The sequence below is a fragment of the Phalacrocorax aristotelis genome, chromosome 3 (genome assembly GCF_949628215.1).
Source record: "Phalacrocorax aristotelis chromosome 3, bGulAri2.1, whole genome shotgun sequence".
NCBI lineage: Eukaryota > Metazoa > Chordata > Aves > Suliformes > Phalacrocoracidae > Phalacrocorax > Phalacrocorax aristotelis.
Window position 1 is genome coordinate 54425786 of NC_134278.1, and position 16908 is coordinate 54442693.

The 16908-nt window shown below is 39.3% G+C and overlaps 1 protein-coding gene across 1 annotated transcript in view; it reads right to left on the bottom strand.

The window, feature by feature from the left end:
• Positions 1-1214: 1214 nt before the first annotated feature.
• Positions 1215-16908, bottom strand: part of FRK (fyn related Src family tyrosine kinase) — a 51671-nt gene continuing 35977 nt past the window's right edge. Inside the window, exons 5-8 of the mRNA XM_075087482.1 lie at positions 11299-11457; positions 6274-6455; positions 3932-4097; positions 1215-2086 (exon numbers count right to left, since the gene is read on the bottom strand). Coding sequence (XP_074943583.1) covers positions 1872-2086; positions 3932-4097; positions 6274-6455; positions 11299-11457 — 722 coding nt within the window. The 3' untranslated portion in view covers positions 1215-1871. The remainder of the gene's footprint in view (positions 2087-3931; positions 4098-6273; positions 6456-11298; positions 11458-16908) is intronic.

Below are 16908 nucleotides of genomic sequence, written 5' to 3' on the forward strand. Positions count from 1 at the left end.
AGATTGATGGAGGTTGGATAATGATAAATAACATCTTGCTGGGGCCATGAGCCAGTAGCTCGCATGAGTCCCAAAACAAATGGGGATGGTATTACAGCGCGAGACTGCCTGGGAGCCTCGCGGTTCCTTCCATGCCAGTTCTTATCAGGATGGGTTTGGCAAAGCCATTTAACCTCTTCTTTCCGAGTGGATGATTACTTTCCAAAATCGCATGGATGCTATGACAGCTAATTAATTATCACTGTACTTTACTTTACAAATATAATTAGTATAAAGAGGGTTAGTGGGGAGAAACACTGCTCAGAAAATGAAGGTCAACAGAGACAGAACCCTAGAAAGACTCTAAGTGTAGTAAGATGGAAAAAGGAGGAAAACAACAAATAAGGAAATGAGTTTTGAATAGGGAGTACATAAGAGATGTATATGAAAGAAAAAAAAAAAGATGTGCTGCCTTTAAAAAGTAGAAGGGGGAAAAGGAAATTAAAAATTAGAAGCAAGGCACTGAGATGAATGGATTTGAAGTATAAAGAGAAGAAAAGAAAATGAAAAAGATGTAATAAAAGCCATGCAGCCTTTAAAGTAATGAATCTTTTAATTTATTTATACATTTTTTTTTATATTAGAGGAAAATGGTAGCACACTTATACTGAGCTCACACTATGTTAACACAGTACAGCTCTTAATTCCTGGACTATGTTGTTAAATAATTAACTGACAAATCATAAGTAAATAATTGAAACTTGGTTCTATAAACCTCACAACTGAGAACATAAAACTGTCACAGTGACATCAGATTTTAGCAGAACAGATATTGTAGTCAATTAGAAAAACTGGAAAAAAAATACTAAAATCTGTAGCTGTAAAGACTGCTGGCAGAAGCACCTAGGCTCTGTTTCCCCAAAATAAAATGGATCATCTATTATTTAAATCTCCTATATTAAAATTACGTCTGGAGAAGACGGAAGCATGGATTGCTGGTTCATTTGCAAAACACCTAAACTGGGCCCTGTGCTGTTGGAGACAATCTGTGATTTGGGCAGCAGGATAGGAAAGGAGGGTCACTCTGAAAGGTTAAGGCAGTCTTGATTTCATGTTAAAATATCTTTCCCCCCAATATTGCTAAAATGAAGGACTATAAAACAAATCCTTATGCTTCAATAGGCAATAACTCATTGGTTCCGTGGCACTATTTAACAAAATTAAGAACAAACAGCTTTAAAAATCTAACAATAATTGTCTTTATTTCTGTAAAAGAGGAACAGTAGGCAAACTAAAAAAGATCACTCTTTAAAACCACAAAACAATATAAATCCATTTCTCCCATTAACATCTGTTTTATTTTCTGATATAGCAGAAGCACATGTACTTCAAGTCTAAGCAAGGCAATTAATCTGGATTCTGCCATCATCACAGTCACAGGATTTATATTTTTGGGTTTTCTTTTTAACAATGAGAAGACTCTGGAAGCACAGATCCTGCTGTGCAGAGCCATCACATTCCTTCATGAGAACAACCTGGGAGGAATCAAAAATCTAAGGAACAGCAAGTAATTATTCCAGTAAAGAAATTACAAAATGCTACAATGGTTATTGAACAACACTCATTTCATTTGTTCATTCTTGCGATATGTTATTTAAAAAATAAATAGAAGACACTTTATTTTTTAGAAGCCCCGACCCTTCCAGCTTCCTGATGCTTAGTCTTGCAAAACACTTGCCAGCAGCAAAAATTTTAAGTGTCTTTGAGTATCAGCTCAGGCATGAAAATGTACCACAATTACTTCAGCATCTGCTAATAGCCTCCACGCCTGAAGTTAGGCTATTTCACAGCCATGTTCGCTGGCGTCCGTCCCTCAGCCCCCACCTGGGGGTTCATTTCACCACCGCCTGGGTCTGGGTGTAGGAAGAGGAGTCAGTCTCAAAGTAGCACTCCAGCTGGCTGCAGAGGGCCTCGAAGGTGGGTCGCCTGCCTGCCTCCGCGCTCCAGCACTGCAGCATCAGCTGGTAGAACGGTACTGGGCAGGTCTCTGGCTGAGGAAGCCTGTACCCCTTGTCCAGCATCTGGATCACCTGGTGTCCTGGCATACCTGCAAGATGAAAGGAGTTCATCAGACTGCTTGGGGTCTATTAAGTGACACCGCATGTCCCTATCTCTTGCTGAGACAAGGCAATGTGATGACCCCCATGAGGTGCACATGCAGAGCTGGCCTCAGCAAGCCCCCTTCAATGGCAACAGGCCACAAGAGTCACTGGAGGATCCCACACCAGCAGTTAAAAACTACCTCCAGCATTTCCCAGCTCCCTCACCCTGACCGCACCACCTGAGAGGCATAGCAAATGGGTTCATCTGGGTGTGAGGCTTTTCCTCTGCCAGCTGGGTTTGCTGAAATTTTTCTGACATCTGTTTCACTTAAATTGTTGCTAAATCCTAGTCTCAATGACTCCAAAATATCCCAAGAAAATCTGTCCTGCTGCTGAATTTTCCTCACATTTACAAAGTTTTCTTTAAAGTCAGTCCGAAGTTTCCTCTGGTGCAGTTACTCGATGACAACCTGCCTGCTCTCTCACCGCAAGTCACGGAGGGGAAACCATTCCCCTCCCTTTGCTATACTTTTATATATTAAGACTACTGTTCCATTCCTGTTCAATTTTCTGTTCTTTAAATTAAATCTTGAATTGCATAATCTTTACTTTTTTCCCCTAGATCTCTGAATGGTGTTTCCCCTGTACATTACCCACTGCCACCATGGCTCAACGTAACCTTTCTCCTAACTGAGTAGTGAGGACAAACTCCTCCAAGTAACACCAAGTAAGCAAATAGCCATGGCAGAAGGACATTTTCTACCGTGATATTACAGGTAAACTTTGCCTTTGCAAAGGGATAATGCTGAACATATTTTCAGACGATGCCAAGAATCATGGTGTTACATATCATTTATACTTGAATAGTTTATTTATGTGTGTCTGTGCATACGCACACACCTATAGTTTATATAAGAAAGAGCTGAGGATTTTGGGCTTTGGGTTGTTTGGTTTGTTTGGGTTTTTTTAGAATGGTTTCACAAGAGGTGAGGGTGGGAATCAAAAAGCAAAATCAATTTTTCCTTTTACAGAAAATACCAGTTCAGGACCCTGTGAAACGTAGTTTATGGTGAACGCACCACCCCTCAGGCCTGTATAAATGCAGCATAACTTTTTTTTGCTTTAGTCTTTCCCTTGTGTTCTCACCGGCACGAAATGAGTCACAGTCAATCATCTCACTGATATCTTGTGTTATTGGAGCCACAGTTCCTTGGACATTTCCCACTGTGCTAGGAACAATAGTGGCTTTCATACCACTAAATCTACTTTTGAGGTTGGTGACATTTTATTCCTAATTCTTGTGATCCTTCTCTTTATGACGACTTTCCACTGCAATAGTCAAATATGAGGGAAGGAAACAAAAGCACCCTGATTTGTTTTTCAGACACCTTTTTCCTGAAGTGCCTGTGCAGCGCTTCACACGTAATAATCTGTCCTTCCACAAGATATCCTCAAATAAATAAATTTTTTAAAAAAATGAAAGGGAAAAAAAAAACCTAGGGTGGGATGGAGGACAGAAATAACTTCCCTTTTTCCACATTCCTAGAATTGGCATCTTTGATCTGATGCTGGAGGGAAATAGCCAGTTGGCTTAGTTGCCTGTGCAATGCAGGTTGACTCCAGTGAGAGGAAGCTTGAATGGCTGCTAATCACAGCTTTTGGAAAGCTTCCAGGGAGCCTGGGTAGCCGGAAGGTCTGACCCTCTAAATGGACCTCATCTGAACAGTCTTCTTGCTGTGTTTAGAGTTTTAACCCTTTAACATAGCCATAGTACAGGCATCCAAAATTTTTTGTTGTCATTCTTAAAGCAAGAAAACATTAGACATCATTCTTCAGGTAAAAGCACTTACCAGCATAAGGCATCTTCCCGTAGGTAATTATTTCAAACAGAAGTATTCCAAATGACCAGACATCTGACTTAATGCTGAATTTGTTGTAGCGGATTGCCTCTGGGGCTGTCCATTTCACTGGGAGTTTTGTTTCAGGCCTAGCTTCATATACGTTTTCATTTTCTACCTGTCATGGGTAAAACAAAGCAAGCCTGATTTTAGATCTGCTTCAGCAAAGCACTTAACACTTGACTAAGCTAAGCATGTGCTTAATACCTTATCCTCCTTTAGCCAAGCACTTGCCTTTCATGGTATTAAAGTACGCACTTTCTGAAGTCTGTTGTTGAACTGGGCTTCACAGTTGAGAAATGCTACCATTCATTGGAGGATTTCTAAAGCATTTATCATTTCAAGTGAGCGCACAGCGTTGGAGTGGCTCGTGATTAATTATGACCTGCTACTGTGAATTCTGGGCCTGGCATGCAAGATTTCAAAAGTCTGTCAGAAGTGGCAGTGTAAGCATCCTGCTGACACTAGAGACCAAATGGCTCCATGTCTGGTCTTCAGTAAACAGAGAAAGGAAAAGCAAGAGCTAATGAATTTCGGAACCTTTCTTCTGTGATTTATTGTGGTGTTGAAAGGCCATTGACTTTCATAACAATCACTTAAGTAGGTTTCAGGGACCAAAGAAGAAACTCCAAGTAATTCACATTAATGTATTAGCTTACAGTGGATCCAATTAATTCATGTAAAGTGAAGATGAAAGACACATAGAAAAAAAATTATTTACTTGCAAATTTGTAGAATCATGCCTTTACAGTTTTATAGCACAGACATCTAAATTTTGTGAACATTTACTCTCTCTTTAATTCCTAAATGTAATTTAGTGTACCTCAGTCACATTCAAGCTTTAGTCAGATTTTCCACATGCAAATCCAGGCAAATGTGTACAAGGTTTTGTTTGTTTGATTGTTTTTAACACAGAATGTATGTTTCCTGGCTGTAATGGCTTATTGTTTTGAAAAGACTGGTTGTTATTGTTTTGTATGTACATACTAATACAGTTGGCATCTTGACCACAATACTAATCTCTAGAAACAAGAAATTATTTCATTATGCTAATTAACACATACAGAAATACAGATTTCATTTCACACACCTCCCTCTTTGGGATCTTTGCATTTGACCATGTTAGTGCTTTGGCATAGGGGACAGAATATTCCTAAGAAAGTCTGCCAAGATGACTCTATGACAGAGTATTTTAGTAACGTTCAGTTTTAACAAGAAATGTCAACATCTGTAAATTATTACCCTCTCTAGTGAGGACAGAGGAGAAATATCCATTGAAAGCATTGTTCATTTAAAAATATATATTTTTCATGTTAAAAAATGTGCAATCTGAACCTATGCATAAGTAGAAGAATCAAAATTAAGCAAAAAGCACTTTCAAAGTCCCTTGATGCCACTGTCAAGCCATTATTCTATACTTCAGTATGTAATAAATCCAACTGTTATGAACTTCAATTTCTGCTGCTTGAATGGAAAAAAAACAAATGAGAAGCAGAGGGCCTTTTTCTCTGTTTTTCTTCTCAGTGGAAGAACATAAATCAATAAAAACAATAATAAGACCTCAGAAATTATGGATTACATATTGAAATCCATAAAATATGGCAAATCAAATCTTTATAACTCTGATCAAATCATTTTCAGCAGTAGGAAATCTCATTTCTAAACCACAGCTCTTTCATAGGGTGATCTTGGTCACCATTCCACATCCATGCATTCCACATCTTCAGGGGCTAGAGAAAAAAAAACAGTACAATGGCAAAAAACTTGAAACCACAACAGATTTAAAGCTCTGAGAGCTCACTTTATGAACTCCGCTGCTGGTTGTAGAGAGGAATAAGGTCCTTTTATGATTACTACCTGCACTTGCAAGCATCATGGAGGCAGTGGGGTAGTGAACAAGGAGAGAATAGCTGCCAATACATTTATATGCCTTCCCTTACAGGTTCAGAAATATAACTTTGCCATCATTCCTGTGATCTCGCTCCATGTGGCAGACACTAGTGTTGTAGACAAAGGTGGTGCAGCAAAGGGTATTGCTTGCCAGGCTCCTTCCTTGGTGGCTGAGTGAGAAGCAGACACCGGGATGCCTTCTTCAGCCTGACACAAAGGCATAGGCCAGCTTCTAACCTTGCATGCGATAACACAGGTAGAGGATACAAGTGAACATGTTAGGGACCCTTTTCTCCTTTTGCCTGAACCCAGCAATTCAGAGGCTGCAGTTTATCCTTTAGTTGACCTTTTCCACCTTATTCCCCAGAGTTAAAGCAGATCCAATTCGCCCTCTCACAACCCACCTTAAAAACCCTTGCAAGTCCAAAGTCTGCCACTTTGTAAACATTGTGTTCACCAACAAGAACATTCCTGGCTGCCAGATCCCGGTGGATATAGTTCTGAGATTCAAGGTAAGCCATCCCGGAAGCCACCTGAGCAGCCATGTCTACTTGTTGTGGCAGGAAGATCTGGGAACCTGCATCTTCTGTTCAAAAGGAAGACGACAAGGATAATGTCATATTTATGGTATTCAGATATAAATAACATAATAGCTGACTGGTTCAAATAGCCAACATGAATCAACAAAACCATGCAATACAATAAAGTAACAGCCCAACCAAATGACAGAGGTTTGTGAATGACACTACTTAAAGTCATGCAGCTAGTTTCACAAAAACTGTGTAACAATGCCTATCCCACCTTCTCTGAAAGAGTACACACTAAATGCAGTAGTTGATCTAGGCCTGGAAGGAGCTTCTGACACAGTGCAAAGTAAAAGTTTATCCATTGAGAGTAATGCAGGTGTCTGCCTTTCTGACAAGTGTATAATCCGTTCCAAATAGTGAGTAAGAGTTAATGTCAGTACTCACTGGGTGTAGCCAAAGCTGACTAAAGATGGAAAAGCTCAAAATTATGCTCGTTCCCTGTTCTCCAATGATTCTTACTAGGAAATATACCATCTGCTGTCAAGTGTAACTCTCATTTTCAGTTTCCAGTCCACTTAATTGCTTCACGCTGTTATCTCTGTTGCTGCTACTCAACAGTAGGGCTTCTTGAGCTGCTTTTAAGCTGCCTGCTTCTCTTGTAGAACTTTCTGAAGCAATGTGCATGCCATTCCCACCACTGTAAGATCAGCAAATCCCAGAAACAGAGATTTGGCAATTGAAGATCATCTGTTCAAACCAAGTAGTAGAAGAACTTTGAGCAGAGCAACCTCCCACCACAAATGAAAGAGCCTTAGGCCATGAATAACTGCAGCCAAAAATAGTAAGACAGGTACTCAAAAAAAAAAAAAAAAAGCATTGGGCTATATAACTCAAGGTAATCTAGGTAAGCCAAATCAGTGTTCTAGTCAAGTATCACTGTCACCCAAACCCAAACACTGCAGCACTAAGCATGAGTGCCTACCTCTGTAGCCTCTAACACTTAAAACAGTTTCAACTTCCTGTTTCAGAATTGTAATGATATAAAAAAGCTGAATGTTTGCTGCTATATTTACTGGTAGTTCTCCTATCTCACTGAGGATGGTGACTTTTCCTTACTGCCTCTGTTAAAGAAATAGAACATTTGTAGCTGGCAGTTTTCTGTTGCTTATTTTGAATTGTAGCGAAAGTGTGCCTCAGCATTGTTTTGCATACCCTGCTCCAGTTCTGGCATTTTATCTGACCTAACCTTGCAATCACTCCTTATGAAGAGTGTGAAATTCCATTGTTTACTAATCTATTCTGCAATCTCCAGGCCTTGAATTTCCTGCTCATCTGGATGTTCTGAGATGAATAGGTAAAAGAAATGAATTTTAAATTACTACATTTGCCCTGTATGTGTATTGTCCTACTTCCTTTTTGATGCTAAACTCATTGTCATGATAATCCAGCACTAAGACTATTTACTTCTATTGTTGACTCAGAAAGTCTTTTCCTCTCCCACACATATGTTTAATAGCTGCCTTGACCTTTAAAAGAGAGAGGGAGAAAAATCAGGCTATGCGAACATCTCTGGCTTAAACACCAGGAAAATCCATCATCAGGCCACAGAATAATATAACACTCTGAAGTTTTGCAGTTCTGATAAGTGGCAGGCATCAACATTTATTATTCATCTTGCAGGACAGATATAAATCCACAAATGATGTTTATATTATATTTAAAGAGAAAATAACTAAATATATACAACTACCTTGCATGAGTACCTGGGTTTTGGAAACTAGCTTATGTGAGTCAGTTAAAAATCCCTCTCTCCATGTTCCCTTTCACACTGCTCCTTCATCTGCAGAGGCTGTGAACCACCTCCCAGTGAAAGCAGTCAAGGATGCAGACAGACGTGAGCACAGGTGTGTCATTGCCCTGCCGATGCTCCAGGCTGGCCTGACACAAGCTTGCTTGAAGAGGCAGAACACAGCAATGTCATGGCAAGAAAGGATGACTCATAAGCCTCATGTTTAATGAGCTGCTTCAGTGCATAACAGGAGTTAGAGCTGCTAAACCCTCCCTGTCTTATTCTCTGTGGGCACACAGACAAGGACAAGGACAAGACCCACCTCCAATGGTGCAGTTGCAGCTGAAAGACTATTTCTTCCATTGGGGCCTGTTTGGGATCCCAGACCAGGCTGACCCGCTGCCTTTAGCGTGCAGGTTGAGGGAGGGGGAAGAGGCCACCATTGCCCTGGCTGCTGCAGTATTTCTGCAGAGTGCGCAGAGATGAAGCAAAAGACTCTTTGGGGATCTGAAGTGCAAATCATGTATGGTTGTCTCATAAAGATTTCTGACTATACTTCCAAAATTTCAGGTTGGGCCAGTCAAAGCATGCGAGTTCAAGCACAGCACTGCCTTAGTACAACTATGGAGGTTTTCAGACCGGAGCCAGCTCCCATCTGGCTGGTTAAGGGCACATCGTAAGAGTTTCCAGCTGTATTCATATGGATATATATGTGCTTTAGATAGTTTTAAAGTGTTTTAAAGAAGGCAAAAACTACAACAAAAAACAAAGTTGATATAACTTCCACACTCAAAATCAGGCACTACTGGTGAATTTATAAAACCTTCCCATGGTGTTTTCTTTTTCCCATAAAGAAAACGTAATGTCTCCATGTCCTTTTTTACTAATATTTTTTGACAAAACTATCGCCCTTACATTAAAAATTTATTAGAGAAAATATTAAAGAAGGCTCAGGGTCTGCACCCTGTTCTAAGCAATCAATCACAATATCTCATATAGGAAAGACAGCAAAATATTCTCATTGACAGATGCCTGACAATAAATAAATAAATAAATAAGCAGCATTTTCCCCAGTTGAGAGCATTGCCTCTGTAATAGTTCACCAAACTTCAAGACTACATTCCTGTCAGAACAAGTCCCAGGTCTACCAGAATTGATAAAAACACACATTTATGACAATTTCATTCACATTCATTCAATAACAAAGAAAAGGTTTCAGCTGCATTTTTCTCATACTGGTGGCAGCTCAATAACTCTGCATAGCAGTGTTCATCAAGAAGCATCCCAAAGTATATCCACAGGGTGCACAGGGAATTCACATGCCCGTCATTATTAAGTAGCTGTCGTTATGGTGGAATGTGAAATATTAGGGATTTTTAAAGCTGGATAAACATACCATGCATTTCTAGGAGAGGAAATTTAACCAAATTTAACCAAAGAATGATCTCTGGACTTTCCCTGTGAACCAGTCTGCCATATCTACCCATACAGCACATAGAGACAGCAGCCTTCTAGAAACGTTTTCCTGGTTCCTGCAGTGGCTGAGTCTCAAGGATGCTTATCAGGAGCTGTGCACTGATTGCCAGCCAGTACAGATCACTCCCAGTCACAGAGCTCTATGTAAGCTTCTAATCTCTTTCCTTATTACACCAATGGCAATGACTTTTCTTTAACCAGTACCTATCAAAGTACCTGGATCTCTGCTTCCACCTCTTAGCTCTATTTATCCCCCTGCGCATAGGCCATCAGACAAAGAGAAATACCACTAGTCTGGGTTTCAGCTGGCCATTTTTACGGTTATCTTGACAGCTGCCTGGAAAACAACTGACTTTCCACAGTCTCCCTGATGCAGGGCTACAGGAATGAGCACTTAGGCAAAGACCAAGCTGCATACATGCTCTGCCTACAGCAAGGGCAGCTGCTGTGCATATGCTGGCCACTGGTCCACACACAGGCTGCAGCACTGATGTGTCCTGGACATGTTGTTCTCTGTGCACAAACAGGCAAATTTTCACCCCTGCAATAGCTGACTCATCCTGGTTTTCTCAGAGATATTTCTGCAGTGCAAGAAATGTTGTCGTTAATGTTTCCTGATGTGCCAGGCTGTTTCAATCAGATAAGCAGCAATCTGCTTTCATGCACAAAGGCATGAAAGATGATAACTTAAAGGAAATTTGTGCCTCACTACCTCTGGCCACTAAATGCCTACAAAACTTCAGATGATCGGACCCAAGCTTCTTGCAGCCCCAGTCCGCACCATTCCTGGTGGGGCTGTCCATCTACCAGAGATTTCTTTAGCTGTAATCGACCTTGGACTGAGCATCACTTAAAAAATGCTTCCTCAGAGAAGATGGGGGAAGACAAGTGTTATGGGAAATACTGTCTGTAGTATTTCCCAGGGCTTTGCCTTAAAGGCTGGAGACAGAGAAGAAATTTAGCAAGACAATCACAGCAAGCATTTTGTCTTCAAATGATCATTACAGCTTTAGACACATTTAGCATCTCAGAGACATCTGCTAAACTGAAAATGGGTAACAACTCTAAAATCAAGCATTTCTCAATAGCAGGGGTGAACTTAAAGTGCAATCATTATGCTAGTCTCTTCCAGGCTGTACAACTTTATTTTTAATTATTATTTACCTTCAAAAGAGTGCTTTGAAGTGCTGCTGAGATAAAAGCCCTGATGTGATAGGCAAGGGACAAATTCACAGTGAAAGGCTATCTCTGCTTAGTAATAGATTTCAAAGCTGTTAAGTACATTTTGTGGAAGTGCTTCTATTTCATGTCAAATATGATGACCTATTCTTCTGCATGCTTATATTTTTATTCTGTCAGTGTATGTTCCCATCTACTCAAGGAACTGGGTGGAAAAATGTGGGTCATTATAAGGCAAGAATCAAACTGTCAATGTAATTCTCTCCTACTTTGCAAATACTTTGGCACGTCAAAAATTCATAAAACCCTTTCTTTCTGCTTTTCTCATCCCCACATGCGACAAATAATGCAGCTTTTATATTAAACCACAGTGTTGTACTTCTATCTTTTATATTAGTATATTTGCCAAACTGACAGCTTTGGCATCCCTTGAAATGAGTTTATAGTAATTTGCTTACTTTGAAGGTATTCTAGGAGACTTCCGTAGCTCATCAGCTCAGTAATAATATAAATTGGGTCCTCCAAAGTACAGACAGCATAAAGCTGTATAAGCTTTGGATGTCTCAAGTTCTTCATTATTTGTGCTTCCCTCAGAAAGTCCTTTGGATCCATTGAACCTGAAACAGCAGCATACAACAAAACATAAGCTGATGTTATTAAAAGGGCTTCCTACCAGCCTGGCAGTCTTAAGGGAATAGCTGAGATTGTTTTCTGTCTTTCAAAGTACATTAGCATCTCAAATCTTCACAGTTCCCACAGAAAACAGACAGTGCAGCTGAAATAAACAGTTAATGAGTGAAACATGCCAGTTGCACAGGGACAGAGAACATATGTGTTCCAGCCACCAGAAATATACAGGCTAAAATTAACCTCCCCCAGGCAGAAAAAAGTGAGGCTAGAATATTAACTGATATAATTTAAGCAAACAATTATATTCCAACTGGCTAACAAAATGGCCAGAAACCGAGGTATGAGTGCCTAGGTAATGACTGTAAAACTTCTGACAGAAAAATAGCACTGCAATAAGAATTTGTTGCACTATTTTTTCTGCTTCAGCAATCAAAGCCTGAAAGCCCTGAAATCACTTTAGCATATAAGGAGTGGATGTGTGCATTTTATATACATAAGTACAAATAACTATTTATAATGTTCACATAATATACAAATATATATACACAAATATTTCCAGAGTGATCTGGAACACAACCTTATTAGAAATACCAATGTATGCACAGATGTAACAATAATTTTACACTCCCTTAAATGCACAAGTATCTTAACAGCTAATGATCCCAACTTTTTAAGTGCTACATAAGGTCGTAATATCTCTAGTTCTATTTATACATGTAGTGTATCAATGCATTAACTATAACAAAGAAACAATTCAGAAATGGCGCAGAGCACTAAAGTCAGTGGCAAATTTAGGATTAGAGCTCACATGTCCTGAATAGGGGATTGATTAGGAAAAAAAATTATGCAAAATAAGGAAGAAAAGCTTTCTCTGTGCATGATCCAGTAGTGATCAGATATTCTCAGATGTTTGATGAAAACGGTAAATAACATCTACTTCACAATACTTGTACAAAAAAATGTGAAATTATCCAACTGCTCAAATGTTTCTTTCCTCCCAAATCAAAATAGTTTCATTAAGAAAAGGTTACAGTGAAGGTTTGGGGGAAAAAGAATCCACCCAAGCCTAGTCTGCTTTGAGACATGTTTAAAAACAGACTCTTTTCTTAGTGTAAGCAAACTGAGTCATTTGAGAAGTCAAGGCTGCAAGAGTAAAAGCCTTTATTTTATGGTTTTTAACAAGGTTCATTTTCGAGTTTGGCTTTGCTCCAAACATGGATGTTTAAATGAAGTGAAATGCTGGGAGGATGCTAAATGCATCAGCGATAAAACTCCACTAGAAAACCTGGCCTGGGCCACCTTCACCCAACACCGGCCTTGAACGCTGCCTCCTGAAAGTGCTCCAACCTATTTCCCAAAATGCAGCAACGATGTACATCAATGCAAAAGGAATTACTCAGAAATACTTCTGACACAGAATTTATGAAAAAACAGCCACTTGACATTGCAACTTGTGAGAGCAAAGATTATTGCAAGGGACAGGTGCTCCTCTCCCCCGTGTCCTCATAATTTCCTTGGCAATCCCACAGGGTCCAATTTGACAATACTTTATAGGATGCCATTAGGAGCGATGGTGAAAGGCAATGGATTTCTATGCCATCAATAAATGGATAGCAGCCAGTAACACATGTCCTTAACAGGTACAGACTATACCCATTTCCTTTTGTCGCTGCCAGAGGAAAGTGGGGGCTTGCATGAAAAGTAAACGACTCATACTTGGTCTGGATTAAGCAGGGATTATGACAGTCAGGTGGAAAAAAAGAAATATCTGCAATGCTAACACCATGTCCTTTTCCTGTTTAGAGCAGCACAATCTTTACAGCTTTATTTAAACTTTCCACCAATCCTAGATATATTAAAAAAACAAAACCCAGGGTTATCTTTAAAGGGTTCAGACTCACTCTGATATGGATTTAATATTGTGGTTCATTTGCTTACTCTTTTCAAGATATATGCATTTGTTATGGAAATCATCCTAAAGTCTACAAAGAAGCTGCATGGTGTGAGGTATTCTGCCTCCAAAGGTAAATGCATAATCGTGACGAGTGATTTAGCGTTGGCGCCAAAATTTGACATGTTGATCCTAAAAAGGATAAAGTATTTGCTAACTTGGGGTGTACCAAATCACCTGCCCTCTATGGATCATTATACAGGATTTCTTGACACAATAGAAAATGACAGTCTGATTTGTTCCCATCATCAAAGTTTACCTAGAAGGAATCTTTCAGTTTAATCATGCTATAAACTTCTTCCAGCAAACTGAAACCAAGCAACATGTTTTTCACATGCAGCAACTTCCAATAAATTGATCAGGAGGCAAGGATTCTATTAGCTGAATAGCAGCAAATCCTTCTTTCCACTGTAAAATTAATTAATAATAATAACTGTAACAAACCAGTCAAAGATCAATAAGTTTTTCTTGCATATTTGAAAGAACATATGTAACCTTCAATTTTACTTAGTTAATATCTTTAAATAGCACAGGTAGCAGAGAGTAACCAAAAACCCCCAGAGCCCTGTAGCTTTTATACTGTAGTTAAGTGGATCGGATGCTAACTAAAAAATAATTAAAGTGTCTTTATGTTTTGTCTCAGATTAGATTTTAACTACTAAATAAGCAAAGTATAAACTTCCTCTAAAAACAAGCAAGCATGCTTTCTGCAAATTATTTAGATAAAGTCTGTCACAATAGTGGCAAAGAAGTTACAATACATTTCTTTAAGGAAGTTTATATAAATGAAATATACAAAATATATGCCACATGGAGTTTCAAATAACTGCGGCTTTTTAGGTTTTAGTTTAATTACATGTGTTTTTAATGAAGTTTGCAACTTATATTTTCAGCTGTAAGTCGTAAATACAGTATGAAGACCAGATTATTGTATGTAGAAATCACTTGATCAAAAAACAACTAGTTAACAGAAGCCTTTATGGAAACAAGTATCCCTTGTGTAAGACACCAGTTTGGGAGTAGATTGATCAGTACCTGAAGAAAATAGTGTTTTGATAATTTGGTTTTTGAATCAAAACTGGGTTTGTAAATGTCAAAGTCCTTTTTAAGAACAAAATGTAGGAATATGTTTCTTTGATGTGTTCTATAATGGGCTGCTTTGCCAGAAATCATCTCTAATTTAAGCCTACTTAAAGCAGGTATATCACTTCTGATTACTTTTTTTCGGAAAATATTTTGTTCTAGAATTGAGGAAGCTTCACATTATAAGATAAACACTGGTGATTTGGAAATGAAATAGAGAGAAAGGTCAGTTATTTTTATGTAGTTTCCACTGGCCTAAATGTAAGTGGCCCTTAAATATTTGATAAATCCCTCCAGAGACCCTTCCTTTGCAACTTTCAATAAACCTCCCCAAATGATTTCAAAGTAACCTTGTAATTCAGAGCAACCTTGTCTCCTGGATAAGTTTATACAAAATGAACTTATGTACAGAGTACATTGAGCATATACTGTGATCTTCTGAAAAATGTATGCGTAATGAAAAGTAACATTAAAAAGTACAAGTTCTTGGTAACACAAGAGACTGAGTGTAAACTATTTGCATTAACAGGAGAATGAGATAGGTATCTAACAATCCTCAAGCAGCTTTCTCATCGTACAGAAGTGAACTTACAAGTTAGTGTAAGCTTATGTACCGAACTAAATGGAATGAAAGAATTTCTTTGTCCAGAGAAATTGGGAGACTTCCCTGAGTGCAAAGCTTTTTACACTGCATATGTGCTAAAGAGATGACATATTGAAGAACTGAAAATATTAAAACCTTCACTGACAGTACCAACCCAGAAACTATTTTGAGAAAGCCTCCTAAAAAAAAAAAAATAAATTCATGCTTCAGCAGCTTCCATGCAAAGAGAGAAGGTTGGGAGTCACTTTACAATATGATAATGACAAATGCATCTGTCAACTTGAACAGGCATAAGGAACTTTCTCAGATACGATTAATTGGTGATGATAGATGTCTGCTTTGTATGCTGACAGTTGGAGAAGAAAGGTAGCCCAGACAATAAGTCCTAGAGAATCCATCACACTCAGCGTAGGACAAAGTGCAAATCCCCGCTGCAACTGTGCTTAAATGGAAAAAATAACGCCTTCGTGAGGAAATGAAAACAGAAATGTGAAATTGCATATTCAGGGACCTACAGCAAGACAGTGCTGTGTAGAGGCAAGAACAGAAACAGCAATTGCTGGCTTATAGACCATTTTCCTATCTGCTGACCCCTACACCTCTTTGACAATTGTGGGTCAACAACTCAAAATCAGAGAAGTTCCTTAAGTCAGAGACGGTCCTTAAGGCAAAGATGTTCATGTGTTTTGTTTTTGCATTCACACATCCACCACTATTTTGGCTGGTGTCATGGTTCAGTCCCAGTCGTCAACTCAGCACCACGCAGCCGCTCGCTCACTCCCCCCACCCCTGTGGGATGGGAGAGAGAATCGGAAGAGCAAAACCACAAAAAAAACTTGTGGGTTGAGATAAGAACAGTTTAATAATTACAACAAAAATAATTATTATAATAATGATTATGATAATAATACCAATAATAATATAATAAAAAGGAAAAGGGAAAAAAGGAAAAAGAAACACAAGTGTTCACCACCATCCGACTGACGCTGCCCGTCCCCGAGCCGCGATTGCTGCCTCCCTCCCCCGGCCAGCCCCTCCCAGGTAACATACTGGGCATGACGTTACACGATATGGAATATCCCTTTGGCCAGTTTGAATCCGCTCTCTTAGCTGTGCCCCCTCCCCTCCCGGCTCCTTGTGCACCCGGCAGCGCACGGGAAGCTGGAAAAGTCCCTGACCAGTACAAGCGCTACCCAGCAACAACCAAAACATCGGTGTGTTATCAACATTGTTTTCGTACTAAGTCCAAAGCACAGCACTGTGCCAGCTGCAGTGAAGAAAATTAACTCTATCCCAGCTAAAACCATGACAGCTGGTAAAATGTCACAGATGTGTCCAAAGCAGAGTCAAATACCAGTGCACAAATAAGAGAATGATCTGAATGAAGGCATCACATTACTACTGCTTTTTGGTTATAGTCACAGTGATCAACAGATTCTTTCAACAAAAGCTATAGTTCTGCACCTTCTAGCCTAGGAGCCATACATTTTAATCACTGTGGCCTAGAAATACTAACGTGCATCCAACTTTTAAATCCAGCTTTTAAATCCAGCTGGGGTGTCTCCAATGCACTGCTGAATATTTAAGCAGCTCACTCCCAGAAGCTTGAAGAAGCCTGCCATTGGTTCATGTAATGCAGTTCTTTGACAGAGGATGGATGGTTCATGTTTACACACCCGTATATTCCCTGTGGAAAATATGGTCTTCATAGTGCAGTGGACACAGTAACAAACCCACACTGCTCAATTTTTTCACCTGATGCCTAAAGTAGTTGTGTCCTCAGTCATGTCCCTGTAGAGT